At 39.9% G+C, this 18,562-nt stretch overlaps 1 protein-coding gene across 3 annotated transcripts in view; it reads left to right on the forward strand.

Annotated features, from left to right (window-relative positions):
* Positions 1-18,317, forward strand: part of PHLPP2 (PH domain and leucine rich repeat protein phosphatase 2) — a 68,259-nt gene extending 49,942 nt beyond the window's left edge. For all 3 annotated transcript variants that reach the window (XM_057493379.1, XM_036926927.2, XM_036926926.2), the window contains exons 11-19: positions 2,035-2,130; positions 3,396-3,551; positions 4,486-4,686; positions 7,380-7,542; positions 7,756-7,886; positions 8,498-8,608; positions 9,417-9,611; positions 11,025-11,256; positions 13,519-18,317. In XM_057493379.1, the coding sequence (XP_057349362.1) occupies positions 2,035-2,130; positions 3,396-3,551; positions 4,486-4,686; positions 7,380-7,542; positions 7,756-7,886; positions 8,498-8,608; positions 9,417-9,611; positions 11,025-11,256; positions 13,519-14,670 (2,437 nt within the window). In that variant the 3' untranslated portion in view covers positions 14,671-18,317. The remainder of the gene's footprint in view (positions 1-2,034; positions 2,131-3,395; positions 3,552-4,485; positions 4,687-7,379; positions 7,543-7,755; positions 7,887-8,497; positions 8,609-9,416; positions 9,612-11,024; positions 11,257-13,518) is intronic.
* Positions 18,318-18,562: the final 245 nt, after the last annotated feature.

Genomic DNA, 18,562 nt, shown 5'->3' on the forward strand with positions numbered 1-18,562 from the left:
CAGCTTCCTAGCACTTCACTTAAATTTGTGTAGATTTGTATCCACTTTCGGCTTCTTGCCTCTGCTCAAGGGCGTCCCAGCCCTCTGTGCCTCTCACCCCCCCACTGCTCTAGACCTTCTCTGTCAGTCATCCGCCGCCTCCCTCCTCATGTGTTCACCGTCTTCCTTTTTTTCCCTCTATATGTGTCCTCATACCTGTTCTGTGTTAACAAAAATTCCCTTTATCTTGCAACCCCTAGCTACTACATAATCCTTCTCAAAGATTATTTGCATTTGTTGGCTCATTTTCCTTAGTTCCCATTTGCTTATCCCACCACAACTTACTTTAGACCTTCACTTACGGAACTTCTCTGTATTGACACTGTTAATCTGGCTCTCTTTTCTTAAAACATGCCATTTGCTAATATCTCATTTCTTTATGCCACTTCGACCATTCCTTCTGTCCCTTTTGTGAACTCCGGCTTCCCCAGCTAGCTACTGAAAGGTCACTTATTTCAGGGTCTGGCCTTTGCTCACTACACTTCTCACTTGACACAGCTCAGTTACTCCAGTGATTTCATCCACACTTAGTGTCCATGCCACTTGGATCACCAGCCCAGCCCTTCTTTCAGCCTCAGACCCATGTGTCCCATTTTCATACTGGATACCCTCACCTACATGTCTCCAAGTACCTCAGATATGTGCAAAATTAAGCTCATTACCCACCCTTCCACACTGCCTTAACTTGTCTTGTGTCTGTCTCAGCCTTGGCAATATCATGAGACAGTCATATCCAGATGGACAGCACTGTAAATTCACCATTTCCAACCTCTTTGGGAACTTACCAGTCCTTTCTCTGGTACGAGTTTCTCTCTGGTCTAGGCTAGAAGCCTGAAAGTCATTTTTGAGTCTTCCCTCTGCCCTACTCCCATGTCTAATCTGTCTCCAAGTCATTTTGATTTTTGCCTTCTAAATATTTCTGGAAGCCTTTCTTCTCTTAAATACCTAAATGAGTATTACCACTCACTTAGGCCCATATCATTACTTGTCTGGGGTTCTGTAACAGCTTCCTAATTATCCTTCCTTTTACCAATATAGCCACCTCAGCAGACCTCCATGTACCCCAGAGTGAGCTGTTTAAAGTGCTACACTGACACTGTCTCCCCACTGCTCAGACACCCCCCAGTGGTCCTCAGTGGTCTCCAGGACAGACTTACATCTTCCCAGCCTTGTTTCTTACCACTCTGCTCCATATCTGCTGCTCCAGCGTCACCAGACTGCTCAGTCTTCTCCACACAGATCCTGCCATGTCTTTTCTTGCCTCTGTGCTCCAGCTCATGTTGTCACCCCTTCCTTGGAATGTCCTCCTCTTTTCAGACATTGTACAAATTTTTCAATTTTTTCAAATTCTGACCCAGATGTTGTATTTCTGAGGGAGCTTCCTTCAATCCTTGTCAGGCAAAGTGCTTCCTGCTCTAAGCCATCCCAGCAAGGTCTGTGTTTCTCATATGACACTCAGTTCATTCTTTCTCATCCTACTGATCAAATGACTGATAGATGCTTTGAGGCTTAGAGAAGCTAAGTAACATCTGAAAATACAACTCATTTTACTAACTGTCTGCCTGGTGCTCTACAAAATATGTGAATTCACATTCTAAATGGTTTGAAACATTTCTCCCACTAGTCATCTTTTGTCCCTACTTCCTCACTTTTATTCATTTGATTCAGTTTCCCCAGAATTTGCTTCTATTCACCCTGGTTACTACCTGTGGAAATCCTGCTGAGCTGCGATGGCTTGTTAAAAATGTCGCTTCTCAAATTAAGTCTTTCCTCTTCTCTCCTACAAGTACATGTTTGTTCACTTGTCTCTCTCCACCTCTCTACCAACAACATTCACTGAGCAACCTGCTGTATTCCAGGTGGTGTACCAGCAATGCCGTGGGGAGAGCGCTCCTCCTTCAGGGAGCTCACGGGCAAGTTCCCAGGTATATTACTGTCTAGTTAAATGAGTTCCGCCTGTCATCTTAAATGATGCCTTCTAATTATTTTCTGCAGAAACCTGCTAGAGTGTGTCCCTGACTGGGCTTGTGAAGCAAAGAAGCTAGAAATATTAGATGTGAGCTATAATCTTCTGACAGAGGTTCCTGTGAGGTATGTGTGGGCTAATGTATATGTTATGTATGTATGTTTTAATGTATGTGTTTGTATGCATGTCTTTAATTATTTTCCTAGATTTGGGTTGCTTTCAGAAGTACTTCCATTTGTTCAGTAAACATTGAGTACCTGCTGGGTGCAGGGCAGTGTGAAGCACTGTGAGGAGAAAAGTAATGGCTAATGCATACCCTTGGCCTTCAAGGAACTTAGTAAGTGGATAGTTGAGGTGGCTTACGCACAGATAACTGATAAAATGTAACGAGAGTTGCTGGCCTAGGTTGGTGATATGATAGTGATAATAGATAATTTATATTGGATGACTTATGAGATGGACAGTGTTCTATGGACTGCACTTTTATTACCTTATTTTGTCCTTTAGCAACCTTATATAGTTGCTATTGTCCTTATCTTCCAAATGATGAAAGTAAGGCTCAGAGTGGTTAGGTAACTTCCTCAAGGTCCCCTCTAACTAGGAAGTGATGGGAGTTGGCATTTAAATGTATTCATTCTTAAAAGCCTTCACTCGTCATTTCTACACTGTAGAAATAAAACGTTCTAGAAATTCAGAACTTTGAATAATTGGAGAATGCTTCATGAAGAATGAAAATTTGAGTTGACTGGGGTTTGCTGTATGTGGATGGCGGGGAAGAGAGAGGTTGGAGGTTGGAGGAATGGTGTATTCAAAAGCACTGAGGTGTAAAATCTGTGGTTATCACCTGGTAGGATCTTTAAATTTAAACTAGAGGCTTTGCAGCATAGCAGCTATGAAGACAGCCTTTGGAGTTGGACCTTAGTTCAAATCCTGACTGTATCGTTTACTACATTCATTGTGAGATCTTCAGTAAATCAAAGTCACTTAACCCTTCTGAACTTCATAGTTAAACAGCTAGCACATTTTGAGCACTGAATAGGTAGTAGTTTTTGTTATAATCAATTTTGTTATTATAATCAATTATATTAGTAAATAAATTCCTTGAATTTTTGGTGCAGTCTAGACTTAAAATCTGAATCTACTTATTCTACAAATAGTTTTCTGGACTTAGATCCATTCTGTGCTATTTGCTTTCATTAATTCACCTTTTCCCAGAATGATCTTAACGACTTCCTTGTGGGTGGTGGGTAAACATATGGTCCTGGCTGCTTTCTTGGCACAGGCACCACCAGGAAGAATATATTTCTGTTAGTGTACTGATTTCAGTAAATAGCCAGGGGCAGAATCAGAAAGAAAGATTTACCCAAGTTTTTTATTTGCTTCCTCTTAGAATCCTTAGCAGCTTGAGCCTCAGAAAACTGATGGTGGGACACAATCGTGTGCAAGCCCTGCCTGTGCTGGTGGAGCACATCCCTCTTGAGGTGTTGGATGTTCAGCATAACTTGCTTTCCAGGCTACCAGATACCCTCTTCTCCAAGGCCTTAAAGTAAGTACCATTGAGTCTGTAGAAGAGCAGAATTGTTGGCTAAACAAACTACATTGGTGTGGAGTGACCTTTGGGACTATATTTAGAGTGTTTACCTCATAGTGTAGGTACGGGTGGAGACTTACTTGCAATTCATATGAAATAAAAGATGACAATTTTATGAGATAGTAATCTTCAACTCAAAAGTTGAAGTGACCATCAAATACTTAAAACGTTCTAGCATTGTAAAATGGTATCAAACAGGTTGGGCAGGTTCAGGCTTTCATCTCATAAAATGAATACAGTTAGGACCTTTAAGAGAAATCACAGCACTCTGAGACAGCATCCTTGGGCAGTTTCCGGCTTTTGCTTTAGGGAGAAGAGGACATACCACTAAAGTTTATTTAGTTTTGCTTCTAGCTTTACCAAGCTGTCATTAAGGTACATTGTTTATTTGGAGCACATTTTTTACAACCTACTTTGAAAACTGCACAATTTCTATTTCTGGGAGTATTGCCTAAAGAAATAATTGGATAAGAACACCAATGTGCTCACTATAATGTCTATAATAGCAAACAGCTGGAAACAGCCTATATGCTCATTATTAGGGGATTATAAAGGGATTAGCTAAAAAATTTGATCCTGTTAAAACTAGTTTTTCTGAAGGGTGTCTTCACAGTTAGATATTTGTGAATATGATATTCAACAACGTCCTTTGGATGGACACACAGGCACAAAAAAAAGTCAAACTTGTGTCGTTTCACTCTACTTGGATGAGTTGAATTAAAGAAACTGGTTGGGTAGAACCAATTAGAGAGAACAACCTGGTGAATGCTACTCATCAGGAGTTTGGTAGCAGGAAGTGACAGTGTTCCATACTGAGGTGGCATGATGGTCTCTGTAGAAGGTGGCAATGAATGACCACAAAGGAGATGACTTGCATGTGCTCTGTCAGTCTCAGGTACTTGAACGCATCTGCAAATAGCCTGGAGTCTTTGCCATCTGCTTGCGCTGGGGAGGAGAGCCTGAGTGTGCTGCAGCTGCTCTATCTGACCAACAACCTCCTGACAGATCAGTGTGTGCCCGTCCTGGTGGGGCACCCGCGCCTGCGAATCTTGCATCTTGCAAACAACCAGCTACAGACCTTTCCTGCAAGGTAAACAAATGCAGACTGGTCATTTCAGACACAGAGCACGAGCTCCACAACTGTCGTACTGAGTGCTCTTGCTCTATGTTGAATGACTTACTGATGCTGGGATTCCATTAGTTGAATGGGAAAATCTGTACTCAATTGTTAAACATCAGTAACTAGAGAAGTTGTGGTTCAAATGTGTTTAATTCTTAGTTCTAATTACTTAATGGTCTGAGAATGTTCAGCCTAGAAAAGTACAGGCTTATGAACTCAAAGAAATTTTGAAGCTAATTTTTTTTTCCTCTTGTCAGTACTGATGTGTAAAATACTGTTGAGTCCATTAATTTATTCATTTTTATATATATGTTGAATGCATACAATATGTCAAGTACTGTGTAAGACTGGGGTAGCAGTGATGATTAAGTTACTGTCTCTGTCCTCAGGAATTTACAGTCAAATTGGGGAAATAGACAAGTATATAGGCAGTTGCAATGAAGGATATTAAAGATATGCACAGGTAGCCATCTGTACTGCACACAACCTGGGGGTGGGGTCGGCCTTCCTAGAGGATTGGTGAATAGGAGTTAGCCAGGCTACACCTATAAAAAGACGTGAGAGAGACATTTAATGCTATCAACATTTTAAACAGTGTCAGTGGAGAAATAATGTCTTTCAAAATACATTTAATTTTTAAAAATTTGGAAAATTTGACACCAGAAAAATCCATCTATATCATGCAAGTAGCTATCAAAACTCATGTCTTCAAAAATTAAGAAAATGTAATGGCATAGAATTTTTATGAATTAGACATAACTTTAATGAAATTATATAACCATATAAAGTGAAATCATGTTTGTTATTATTTGAAAACAAAACTATGTATTTTGATTCTAATTTTACTTTACAGAATTTTCTTAGAAATGTGATAAGTTCAGAGAAACATGTAAGATTGTAATTTTTGTAAGTGTTTATGAAATGAGATGTGGAGCTTATAGAAGACAAGCAGGATAAACTTGATTACTTCCTTGAAATAACTTGAACAATGACTTTTAAAGTAAATGCAGAATCTTAATTTTAGGATATGGTAGATCTCTTGAACCAGTATCATATTAATTCAGTTGACCTCTAGTATGTTCATATAAAGTTGAAAATGCCAAACCACTGACAAGTTATGTAAACCTATGAAGTTACTGGGAGATACCATTTCTCTGTAACTAATGAATGCCTCCTAATTTGATGATACACTTATGGTTGCAGGCATCACAAACAGGCTGATATACAACTTAAAACACATTAAAGAATTTGAAAATAAAAGTAAAGGTAATAATTTATAGGAGATCACACAAAATTAGAGTACTCTGAATACAGATAATAAAACTAAATGGAATTTAGTAGCAGTTTATTAAAGAAAACATATGTTCTATACTGAATTATAAATCCATAGCCAGGTCATCTGAACAATGTTATAATTGCACGGGCACAGTCCAGATCTTCTGTTTCTTTTGGACTATTTTCAGAGTCTAGCACAGTTCTGGGTACTCACTGAGAGGCTGAGATAGGGATGCTGCATTTCTATTCACAAGTCAGAAAGATCCAGGCAGAGAGTGGTATGAGAGAAAAGCATGAGATTTGGACATAGGGACACTTAAAAAATATATTACTAAATTTTTTAAAAAGCAAGTTACAAAAACAATATATGTAACATAGCATCATTTTTAAATTTGAAAATATAGTTCATGCATTAAACAGGACAAGAATACTCCCCAGCAAAATGCCACCAGAGATTATCTTTGATAGTGGGATTAAAAGCTTTTTCCTGTCATCTGTTTTCCAGTTTGTTTTTTTTCCAATGTTTTGTAATAAGGGAACAATTTTAGTTGACTGAAGTTTAGTTATTAAAAAGCATTTATGAGTTTTCTAGTAGTAGAAATTACTTATGTTATATGGAAAGGACAGTACATTTTACATAAAACATGCATGAGAAAATTTGATAGAAATTCAGCAAAATGAGAATAGGAATTGGTGATATTGTTGGTTTATTTTCTAAGCTTTCCATGTTAGAGCCATTTACTATTTTTATCATTTTTTGTATCAATAAATTACAAATAAAATCAAAGCAATTTGTAATAATCTAAATAAAGGTGTTAGGCCGTCAAGGTATCTCAGTGCACAGAAAAGCTTTGCTCAGTCTACCTGAGTGTGAAGCACTTGCCTCACAGTAGCACATTGCTGTGTGTATCATAAGTACTCAGTAAATGTTTAGTGAAGACGGATTGTTATGAATAGGAATCTCAGACGTAGAGGGATCTTAGTGATGATTTGGTATGACTTCTTTATTTTACAGCTAAGGATAATGATGTCCACAAACATTAGTTTATGCAGTATTTTACAACTAGTTAGGGGCACTGCAAGTACCGTCCTCGATCTACCAACCCCAGGCTGATGTGGATTCAGCAGCTTCCCCTAAGTCACATAACAGGAAGATGTTCACGCCCACAGGATCCAAGAGCTGTAAGAGAAGCTCCAGGCTTGGTTGGAGATGCACTGAGACGCAGCAGGGGCAGCCCCGTGGGGAGCTGCTCTCGTTGCTGATTGTCTCATTCTGACCAGTCATCTGCCAGTGACCAGGTCACCTCTGTGCTCTGTGGCTGCTGTGAAACTTGCTTGGCAGCTGCTCATTTTGAGGGCAGTGTGGTATTTTGGTGTTTCTTTTTCAGCAAACTAAATAAATTGGAGCAACTGGAGGAATTGAACCTAAGTGGCAACAAGCTTAAAACCATTCCCACAACCATAGCAAATTGCAAAAGGCTGCACACGCTGGCCGCCCATTCCAACAACATCAGCATCTTCCCAGAAATACTGCAGCTGCCCCAGATCCAGGTACTTATAGGTCCTTCTTGGGGGAATAGCAAGAGTGCGAGTGAGGTGCTTCTCCACTAAGGAAGAAGAATGTTTGCGATCACAGTATATTTGATTGATTCCTAGGAAGACATTAAGTTTCCTTTTGAGGGTATGGTAGCAGATTGAGCATCAGGGAGTTAAGAATTAACTCTCTGTGATGTGTTTTCTTTGATTTCTTCATTTTCCTCTCAGTTTGTAGACCTGAGTTGCAATGACTTGACCGAAATCTTGATTCCAGAGGCTCTGCCTGCTACTTTACAAGATCTTGACCTAACTGGAAATACAAATCTGGTTCTGGAACACAAGACGCTAGACACATTTAGGTAGGAAAAATTTTGAAATTGAATCCACATGTGCTCTTAGTCCCACCAGCCATGTGTGGGTGGTCTTAAGGTCTGTGGAGATCTTGCTCAGTTAATTAAAGGAATAAAATGAATTAGGCCATAAAGCCCCTCAGTTCTCTTCCTTCATTTGATTATAGATGGATCTTCTTTCTATCCAGTAGGCAGCCCATTTATATTAGAATTCAGCATCATGGCTACTGCTCAGCCACACTGATTATTTTTACATAGATATTTCAGGTGGCCCAGATCACATTACAATATCTAAGAGATGGTACAAGCTCATTCATTGTATCAAGACTTCATTCATATATCAGAATACTTAAAATAAGTAGACAGTTAGCTAAAATTTAGAAATCTTTATTGTGTTTAGTTTTTCATTGAAATGAATGGCATCAATTGTAACACTATATGGCCCCTATTTCTTCCTCCTTCCTCTTTCCTACTCCTCGGCTGGTGGGTCAGGACACTAGTGAGAATATGTCTTGTTCTGTCAACAGATTAGTTTATAAAAACACATACTGTTGTTGGGACTGTCTCTGTAAAATACAAACACATGTATGGTTTGATCTTCCCTTCCTCAACTTCCACAGCCATATCACAACCCTGAAAATTGATCAGAAACCTTTGCCAACCACCGATTCTACAGGTACATCAACTTTCTGGAGCCATGGACTGGCTGAAATGGCAGGGCAGAGAAATAAGTGAGTATTTTGGCCATGGAGAGAGAGAAAAAAGGCAGACCCTGATGTCTGAACTGAGCTTATGCTGAAAGCTAGGCCATGTTGTTCTGTTGGACATAAATCAAAGCGTGACGCCATCCAATAAGGCCCCTCTGAAACCATGAGCCAGGGAGACAAAAACAAGGTCCACAAAATACCAAACACCCACTCTCGTGGCCATAATGGGTGACTGATACTTTTTTTTCCAATTACATGTTTATCCTTATATTAATCTTCTTTCCTTGTAAATAAGATGTTGAGATACTCAACCACAGCGTGGCCCCACTTTCTGACAGCATGCAATCTAGTATGATTCCCCATGTTGTTAGACCCTCCCCAGAAGGACCCAACCAAAGCCCAAATCCTTTAGCAGGTTCTTTCCAACACCCTCTTACCTTGCACCCCGGAGCCCTGTGGTGCACTTTTTCCCTTCCTGTAAGGCATAAAACACCCAACCTGTTCAACCCCAGGTGTGCGTCTTGGGGTCTTTGGCCTGCAGGGCATTGACAAAACTCGTCCTTAGTTACTACTGAGAGAAAAGGTTTCATCCTTCCAGCCTTTGGCAACATTGCCGTCCTAATATGTACTGCCCATGAATGTGGCTGAATTCCCCCGTTTCTTTCAATATCAATTCTTTTAGGTGCTGCCTGATTATCTAACACCTTTTTCATGTATGGATTAGGATTTATTACTCTTCCCTACCCTCAAATAATACTTTTTTTTAAAAAGAAGACTCCCAGGAGAATAATCCTTTTGCCAGTAACTTCCTTTGTCTCATACTCTGCAACAGGCTCTGTGTATCAGCCCTAGCGGTGGATAACTTTGCAGAAGGGGTGGGAGCTGTGTATGGCGTGTTCGATGGTGACCGCAACGAGGAGCTCCCTCGCCTGCTGCAGTGCACCATGGCAGATGTCCTTCTGGAAGAGCTGCAGCAGTCAAGCCATGACGTGGTTTTCATGACAAACACCTTCTTGGTGTCTCACAGGTAAGCATATGGGTCGAATAATCCCTAACTTGGTTCTGCTTTAGGAAAATACATCTCACTAGGCCGGAAGGTCAGGGTCTAAATTAGAGGTGCAGGATCAAGGTGAGATCTGTCTCCTTCTGCTGTGACCATTCTCTCTCTCTCAGCATGGAATGTGGGGACTTTGGCTTTTGAAGGAGACTGTGGAGCCATCTGTTTCCTCTTTTGAACTTGAAAGCTGCTGAGGATCTGGAAAGCCCAGAAATCATATGCAAGTGTGTGTGTGTGTCTGTATGTGTATGCATTTGTGCATTTGGGGGAAGGAAGATGGTATGCTTTTATAAGATTCTCCAAAGAGTAAATGACCTACAAAAGTTTGATGAAACTGACCAGATTCATGTGTTCAGCATACTTATTATTGAGGATTTACCAACTAATCTTCTAAGCGATCTAAGGACAAAAATCCTATGTAACCAAACTATTGAATATCTCTTGGTAGCTAATGGAACATCTTGCACATCAGGTGGGCTGCATAAATGATGTGCATAATGGAGAGGTTGTAAATTTGTATAGTCAAGGTTGAAATGGAATAGCCTGGAGCCTGAACTGGTTTTAGCTCTCATTATAACACAAAGCAAAAATGTTGGGAAAGGAGTCTATTTTTCAGTAATGGAACTGAACTGGGGACTTGGCAAAGTAAAGTGGGAAAGAGAACTCAGTTTATGAAGCGTCTCACAAGAGCAGGGCACTTGTACCAAGTATTTCTCCTATCTTTAATTTTCAAAACAAGCCAAAGAGGTAGGTATTTTGTCAGAAAATTTTCTGAGAAATAACTTGCTAAGGATCTAAAACCAGTAAATGGCAGAGCTGGAATCTGAAACCAGAACTTTCTGATAGCATCTGCTCTGTACTTGGTATTATGCCAAGTGCTGGGGATGGATGCGATGTGGATGTGAGGAATATGAGAAGGAACTTAAACCTAGATGAGTGGTTCTCAAAGTGTTGTTCTAGGACCAGCAGCCTTAGCATCACCAAAAACCTAATAGAAATGCTGACTGCTGGGCCAGAATCAGAAACTCTGGGGAATTTCTTTTACGAGCCTTCCTGGTGACTGATGCACTCAAGTTGAAAGCCACTGATTAGGTCCTCATAGTCTATGATCAGACACAAGCAGGAGCAGTAGAGGAAGATGTGCCTTCGCTGTCTCCCCTGTCCCCACGCCTTGTGTAAAATTTCTTCTCTCATCAGCAAGAGTGGAAGGCAAAGCTCTCTTCACCCTCAACTCCTCTAGCAAGAGACTGCCTTCAGGTGGATAAGGGTGAGGCTGGCACATAGTCAATGGCAGAAACACAAGGAAATCACAGACTTGGAAGGATCACCACTTTCTTATAAAACCTAGCTACCGTGTCTTCATTTTCTTCTCTTTCTCAACAGGAAATTAGGAATGGCTGGCCAGAAGCTGGGCTCCTCTGCTCTCCTCTGTTACATCCGCCCTGACACTGCTGATCCAACAGGTAGTTTTAGCTTGACTGTGGCTAATGTTGGCACATGCCAAGCAGTGCTGTGCCGAAGTGGGAAACCAGTGCCCCTTTCTAAAGTCTTCAGCCTGGAACAGGAGCTGGAGGAGGCTCAAAGGGTGAAGGGCCAGAAAGCCATTGTAACAGAGGTGAGTCTTGCTCCCCATCAGTCACTTCTGCTCCCCAGATCTAGAGAATGATGTTCTGCATGGAGACAGTGAAAGGCCATTTTTTTCCTAGCAAGTTTTGTGAGTTGTGTCCAATCCAGATCATAGTAATCTATGAAGAAAATCTGAGGAGAAAATCTAATGAGTAGTTAATGAATAGAAAAGGCAAAAGCAAATTGATGAGAAATAAAAAATCCTAATTTTTGATCTTTTAGATATATAGCTAGCATGTGAAATGAATGTAAATGTCCCTGCAGCTAATTTCCAACACATCTGGTTTGTTATTTGAATAAGAAGAAAAAGTTCTATAGTTCGACATCTCTATTCTGAAATGCAAAGTTTCAAAATACTTTTCCTGTTTATATTGTTTATGGCTTGCTTAGTATGCTCTGGTGGTGTATTTTGTATAGTGAGTCATCAGTATCTCTACTTTTATATAGTTTCTCTCCTTTCTTAGAAATTAGCCAAACCATTTTGCTTTCAAAGAGACTTTAGCATTTACATGTGAACATTGTTTACTGCAAAGCAGAATTCTGTTCAGATCTTTTGTCCTTTTTTAACTGATTTGTTTGTCTCTTTATTGTTGAGTTTTAAGAGTTCTTTGTGTATTTTGGATATAAGTACTTATCAGATATGTGATTTGCAAATATCTCTCAGTTTGTGGCTTGTCTTTTCATTTTTTTAACAGTATCTTTGCAGAGCAGAAGTTTTTAGGAAGATTAATGAAGTTCTCCTTACCAGTTTTTTTTTTCCATGGGTAATGCTTTTTGTGTTGTATTTAAAAGCTCATTGCCAAGCCCAAGGTCACCTAGATTCTCTTCTGTGTTATCTTCTAGGAATTTCATGTTTTAACGTAGGTCTGTGATCTATTTTGAATTAATTCTTACAAAAGATGTAATCTCCATGTCTAGACTCTTTTCTTTTTCTCACACGTGACTGTCCAGTTGCTCCAGCAGCCTTTGTGGAATAGACTGTCCTTCTTCCATGGACCTGCATTGGCTCCTTTGTCAAAGATCAGTGGACTTTATTTGTGTGGGTCCATTTCTGGGTTGTCTGTCCTGCCAGAATTCTATATAAGGACTATCCATGTGAGATTCCATCCAGGGAAGCACAAAATCAAAACAAGTACCATTATAATGAGGTTGATACTATGAAGATTCTGGAACTCTGAGACTGAGACATTGGTCTTGGGGAAGTCTTTTAGTCAGAACAAATGAAAGATAAAAGATAGCTTGTTTGGTTACTGTATTTTTACAGAATTTAGATAATTCTAATTTAGATTTTTCTTTGACTGTCCTAGACAAGTAGGAGTTATTTTTATAAATGTTATCAGTATTTATCATTTGCCTATTATTATAAGCACTGTACTTTCATTATTTAGTCTTCACAATAAACCCATACGGAAGAAGTGCTTTTATTTCCATTTTACAGGTAAGGAAAATAAATTGAGAGTTTGTGACAAATTCAGAGAGAGCAAGGATTTTCATCCAGAGAATGACTGCAACCATGAAATAAATATATTGTTTACTTTGGAGGTTTTGTTTGGTTTTATATCGAAAAGAAATCATTAACAAAGTATCTGGCAGGTTAACATTCCCAATCTATCAACAGGGTTCTTCCTTTTCCTCTTAGTTTAGAATGTCATCCATTTTGACTTGACATGCTGTTCATTCTTGGTTCAATCCTTCCAGAGTAGGTGAATTATGCCACAGATTTCAGACTTCTTTTTTAGGTTACATAACTAGAGATTATTTAATGCTTTAACTACAAAGATTCTCTTAGCCATTTAATACCTGAATCTTTTCAGTCCCAACTGTGCCTTTAAATGGGAAATCATTTTTGTGACCTGAGTTTTGGCTTCTCTGAGAAGACTAGCAATAGAGAATTAATGGCAGTTCTGCTTATTGTTCTTCTAATAAATGTTTCTCTATTTAAGGACATGCTGAGGCTGGTACTTCATATTGGAGCAAATTTCTCTTGAGATGGAGGTGTCTTTAGTCACTTAATTTTAATTGGCTTTAACTTAAGTCCTCTGAACTATTTGGTATAATAATCATAGGATATATTGTCCTTTTAGAATTCTATATGTTTATTTTTATAAGTCCACTTCAACTACGCAGATCCCAGGAAAAACCATGTAACATGGCAATTCTGTTTTATTGTAGAGCCCTAAGCATTGTGACCTAGAAAGATACAAAACTGCATGTCATTGTTTCTCAAAGTTTGCCTTCTGCTTGCCTCTAGGACAACAAAGTGAATGGGGTGACCTGCTGTACCCGGATGCTGGGCTGTACATACCTGCACCCTTGGATCCTCCCTAAGCCCCACGTTTCTTCCACTCCACTTACCATTCAAGATGAGTTGCTGATACTGGGAAACAAAGCATTGTGGGAACACTTGTCATATATAGAAGCTGTCAATGCAGTACGTCATGTGCAAGACCCATTAGCAGCTTCCAAGAAGTTGTGCACATTAGCCCAGAGCTATGGTTGTCAGGACAATGTGGGGGCAATGGTGGTTTATTTGAACATTGGTGAGGAAGGCTGCACTTGCGAATTGAATGGACTCACCCTCCCAGGTCCTGTGGGATTCAGTTCAACCACCATTGTCAAGGACACACCCAAGCCAACCACTCCATCCTCCAGTAGTGGCATTGCCTCAGAGTTTGGCAGTGAGATGTCCACCTCTGAGGTGAGCAGTGAGGTGGGATCCACTGCTTCTGATGAACACAGCACCGCTGGCCTGGATGCTGGCTTGCTTCCAAGGCCAGAGAGGCGCTGCAGCCTTCATCCAACACCCTCCTCTGGGGTTTTTCAGCGCCAGCCTTCTTGTGCAACTTTCTCTAGTAACCAGTCTGACAATGGCCTGGACAGTGATGATGACCAGCCCGTTGAGGGGGTCATAACAAATGGCAGCAAAGTGGAAGTAGAAGTAGACATCCACTGCTGTAGGGGAAGGGGTCTGGAGAACTCTCCCACCCTCGTAGAGAACTCTCCTGCCCTGTGTCCTGAGGAACATCCCAGAGGGTTATTTTTAGGGATCCGGCGACAGAACAGTGTGAACAGCGGCATACTTCTGCCAGTGAGCAAGGACAAAATGGAGTTACAGAAGTCTCCCTCCACTTCCTGTCTGTATGGAAAGAAACTCTCCAATGGCTCAATTGTGCCCCTAGAAGATAGCCTGAACCTCATTGAAGTGGCCACAGAAGCACCCAAGAGGAAAACAGGCTATTTTGCTGCCCCAACTCAGCTGGAGCCAGAGGATCAGTTTGTTGTACCTCGTGACCTGGAAGAAGAAGTGAAGGAGCAAATGAAACACCAGGAAGGCAGGCCTGAGCCTGAGCCCAACGAAGAGGGTCGGACCGAGCTCTCGGAGGAGTTTGATACAGCACTGTAGGGGAAGGCTGTGCAGTGTTTGGGGTAGGGGACCCTTCCAGAGGCATTTTGCCTCTACATTTCTAAACCATAGATGAGGGGGTAGAACTCAGAGCCAAAAATGGTGAGAGGTATCAGGATCTGGCTCAGGATAAGTTAGTAAACACCATCAGTGTTAAGTTTCACATTTAACCTGCATTGGAATTCCCAGAGTCGCTGGGAAGAAAGCAGATGTTGTTCTGTATCAGTCCTACCACCTGCCATTAACCCTTTCCCTCCTAGGATAATTTTGAGAATTTGCCTGCCTGGGCAGGAAAGGGACTATTATTGTGGAGGAAATAATGGAAGATTGATTCTCTTTATTAATTGCTGCTGATGGGTCTCTGTGACAGAGAAATCACCTTATATCTCAACCTAACTGATGGATGTGATGTGACTAGTCACATGGCTTTTCATTCTTCTCTACGAGAATACAGCCTATCGAAATGATGTTTATTGGAAGTGTAGAACCAATCAGATAATTTATGTGTGTGTAATGTAATGAGAGCACTTTTCATTGACTGTGAACTTCTTATTTTTGAATCTGCACTCGAGCCAATCTTCTTAGAGGCAGCCTGGCACCTTCGTCCATAGGCAGAATGATCATTGGGTGTTGGAGCCTTCTATGAGGTACTAGGAAGGGCCCTGGGGAATCGATTTACCTGTTGGATGCCCAACTGTGAAAGCACCTGAGAAACTTGGGGGAGTAGGGTCTTTTTTGGAGGATCAAGGTGGGGAAAGAGTGAGGACTAAGACTACTTCCCCCAAAATTAGAAAAAGAGAAGAACCCCTTGACAGATCTGACACCTGCTAGGAATTTACCAGCAGATCACAAGAGAGGCACTGGGCAAATGGCCTCTTTCCGTGAGTGTAACGGAGTTGGCTGTCAGCCTCCTAATGTGTAGGGCCAAGGCTGATGCTGCTCACATGCAAGGAACCTTGAGTTATAGCAGATGACTCTGAATAGACTGAGGCTCAATGAGAACAGATGGATGGATGGAGCTAGCAGATTAGACGTGTTCCTTCTCTTAATCTAAAGCAGAGGGGTGGTTTTCTAAAACATTGGAGTAGCTTGGGAGTTCATTTATTTAATGTTTAACAGAGTACTCTTCTGAGAACTGCTTCTCCACCTCACATAGTTTCAAAGTACTGGGCTCAATTACTAATAAAAGGAAGACAATTGAGAAAATCCTAAGCTCACAGAAAAACTGGTTTACTATATTTTTTGCACATTCCATTTAACTAGCAAATGCAGTTCCTTCCGTATTTCTGTCTTTTGCCTTTGCCATTAGAAGATTTGCTTAGGAAAGTTCATCTCTACAAAATTTTGACATTGTTTGATTTTACGTGATGGGGAATGTGTTTTGACTTTTTAGAATACTTTCACAATTAAAAAGAAAATAGAGTGGAACCATTTTTAATTTGTTTCATGAGAAACAAAATGTTAAAAGATAGGGTTGATATATATATATATATATATATATATATATGACACATACACACACACACATACACATATATCTTTGTGGGGTTTTTTGAAGTTTTTGTTAAAGCAGTAATAGAAAACCAGATGGCCTGTCCACAGATGGTTATGTATCTTCATCTTCTCAGAGGTCCCATGCCCTTGTGCATGTGTCAGTAGGGCATTACAGTGGCTGTGTATCATTCAACCCCTCAAGGATCTGAATTTGAGTTCCCAAGTTACCAGGAAAACTTGACTTCCCTGTGTCAAACTACTGGTCAGCTACTGAAAAATTTTAGAACTCAGGTCTTGATTTTGAAGTGAGGAACATAGTGGTCGTACAAAGTTCAGGTGCTGTTAGAAAGATGGGAATAATAATGTGTTGCTGCCTTATTTTTATATGGGAAAATGGGGGAAAAAAAGGGAAATGAAGGAAAAAGTCAAGATAATAGTGATGAATGAGGTAAAACATCTTCCTACCCAGACAGCAGAACCTTTGATTACAGAATAATGGTGTTATCTAAAAAAGAAACTTATTTTGGGAATAACTGCTTTAATAGTATATAGTCTCTTAAAAACTGACCTTTATCTGTGAACCGTTTTCTTTCATCTCTTTGTCTCCCTTCTTAGGGGAATCACCACAAACCCAGTTCTGAAATGACTTTACCAAAAGTAGATGTATTTTTTTTTTCTTCTCAGAACTGTGAAATCCCAAATGTTCTTTTTATGCGGTAGATTATTTCAAGAAACATTGGGTTGTACTGAAAACCTTTTAATATAGGCTAAACCAAAATTTATTTTTCTTTTTTGTAACTCATTCATTTCCTTCTGTAATTGCTCTGTATTAAAATAGAGGGTAAAAAGGCCATAGTCCATTACCAAAAATATACAGAACTCTTTTGACCTATAAGGTCATTAACAGTCCTGTGTGATCTGATGAGGTCATCAGGTAGTGAAATCGAGTAATTTATCTCTAGGTGAATGTAATCTGTTTCCCAGGACTTTACACAGAGGATGTGTCCCTGGGTGGGCAGAGAACCATGGATCTCTAGCCCAGAGATTCTGGCCTCTGCATGATTCTCAGGTCTCTGTGTGTACCTCCCGTTTAAAAAAGAAGTTTAAGAGAATTTCTGAAAGACACATCACTCCTACTCAAGGGAGCAGTTCAGGAGTCCCATGGAAGGAAAAAATATTCGAGTCTTGGCAGCATGATACTCTTATTTTTATTCAAATAAATTGGAAATATATTTGAAAATTTGAATGCTGGTGTGTTCTAGAGCTCCAGTGAGTCATTGAACTACCCACTCCTCATACAAGCGAGGGCTTTATTACACTACTGTAGAGTGTATATGTGCAATAAGTTGATGAATTCATTTTCTTGGTGTATGAAAAAGCCAATATGAGCAGCTTGGTAATCATTGGGTGCTATTATAATTGTTTGTAGTGAGTGCTATTTTCCGGGAGATGGAGCCAGTTAGGTTTGGCTGATGACTGAATAGCAATTGTTGCTCTTCTTTCCATGTAGACCTTCAGCAAAAGCAGGTATTTGGAAGTCAGAGACTCACCTTCTCTATTTATTCAATAATTATTAATGAAGAGATCTCCATAAGGGAGTACTTGGCTGTTATCAGTAAATGAACCAATTATTAAATAGTCTCCAAGCCATTCAGTGATGTGTGCAGCATCACTATAGAACTGTCTGGTGTCACTTTTTTACTTCCCTCTGGGTGGGGCCTTTCAGACCTCCCTGGTCATGGAAGCAAGTTAATCTTTCTCTCCAGTTAGTGACTTTGCCCCATAGTAGGGTAAGCACTTCCTAGATGGAGAAAAGCAGCTACAGCAAATCCTGCTCTGTTTCCTCCATTTGGTGATCATTCAGTCACACATAAGTCCTTGCATTCTAAATTTCACGCACTTCTCCCAGATGTTATAGGTTTTTCTCTCACTGTTGCCAATGGATGTCATCTGGACAGTGAATTCATATCTTACGGTTTTGTGCAATCATTGTCGTATTGTAGTCCTAAGACTCATGATAGTGTATTTTTGATATTTTTGAAATATGTTAAATTTTTTAATTCAATAATATGAGCCAGAGCATGTTGCAGCAAATCTATTGTTTGTAAAAAATTATAACAGTAATAATAAATAAAATAAAGTGGAATATCTTTTTCATGGCTTTGTTTTAAAATGGAACACCTGTTACTTTATAAATACTTTATTGGGGCATGAGACTGTAATTTTCTCTAACGTATATAGAATTGGTTTTCTTAACCAAAAGCACTTTTAGGATTTTTCTACTTTTCTTGCTTTAGAGGAAGATAAACAAATGAAACCACATTCCATGACACTCTTAGGCTATGAGTTAAAGCAAGAATAAATATTTTTTATCTCCTTTTAAGGCTGAAATAGCAAT

Source organism: Manis pentadactyla, chromosome 15 (assembly GCF_030020395.1).
Source record: "Manis pentadactyla isolate mManPen7 chromosome 15, mManPen7.hap1, whole genome shotgun sequence".
Classification (NCBI taxonomy): Eukaryota; Metazoa; Chordata; class Mammalia; order Pholidota; family Manidae; genus Manis; species Manis pentadactyla.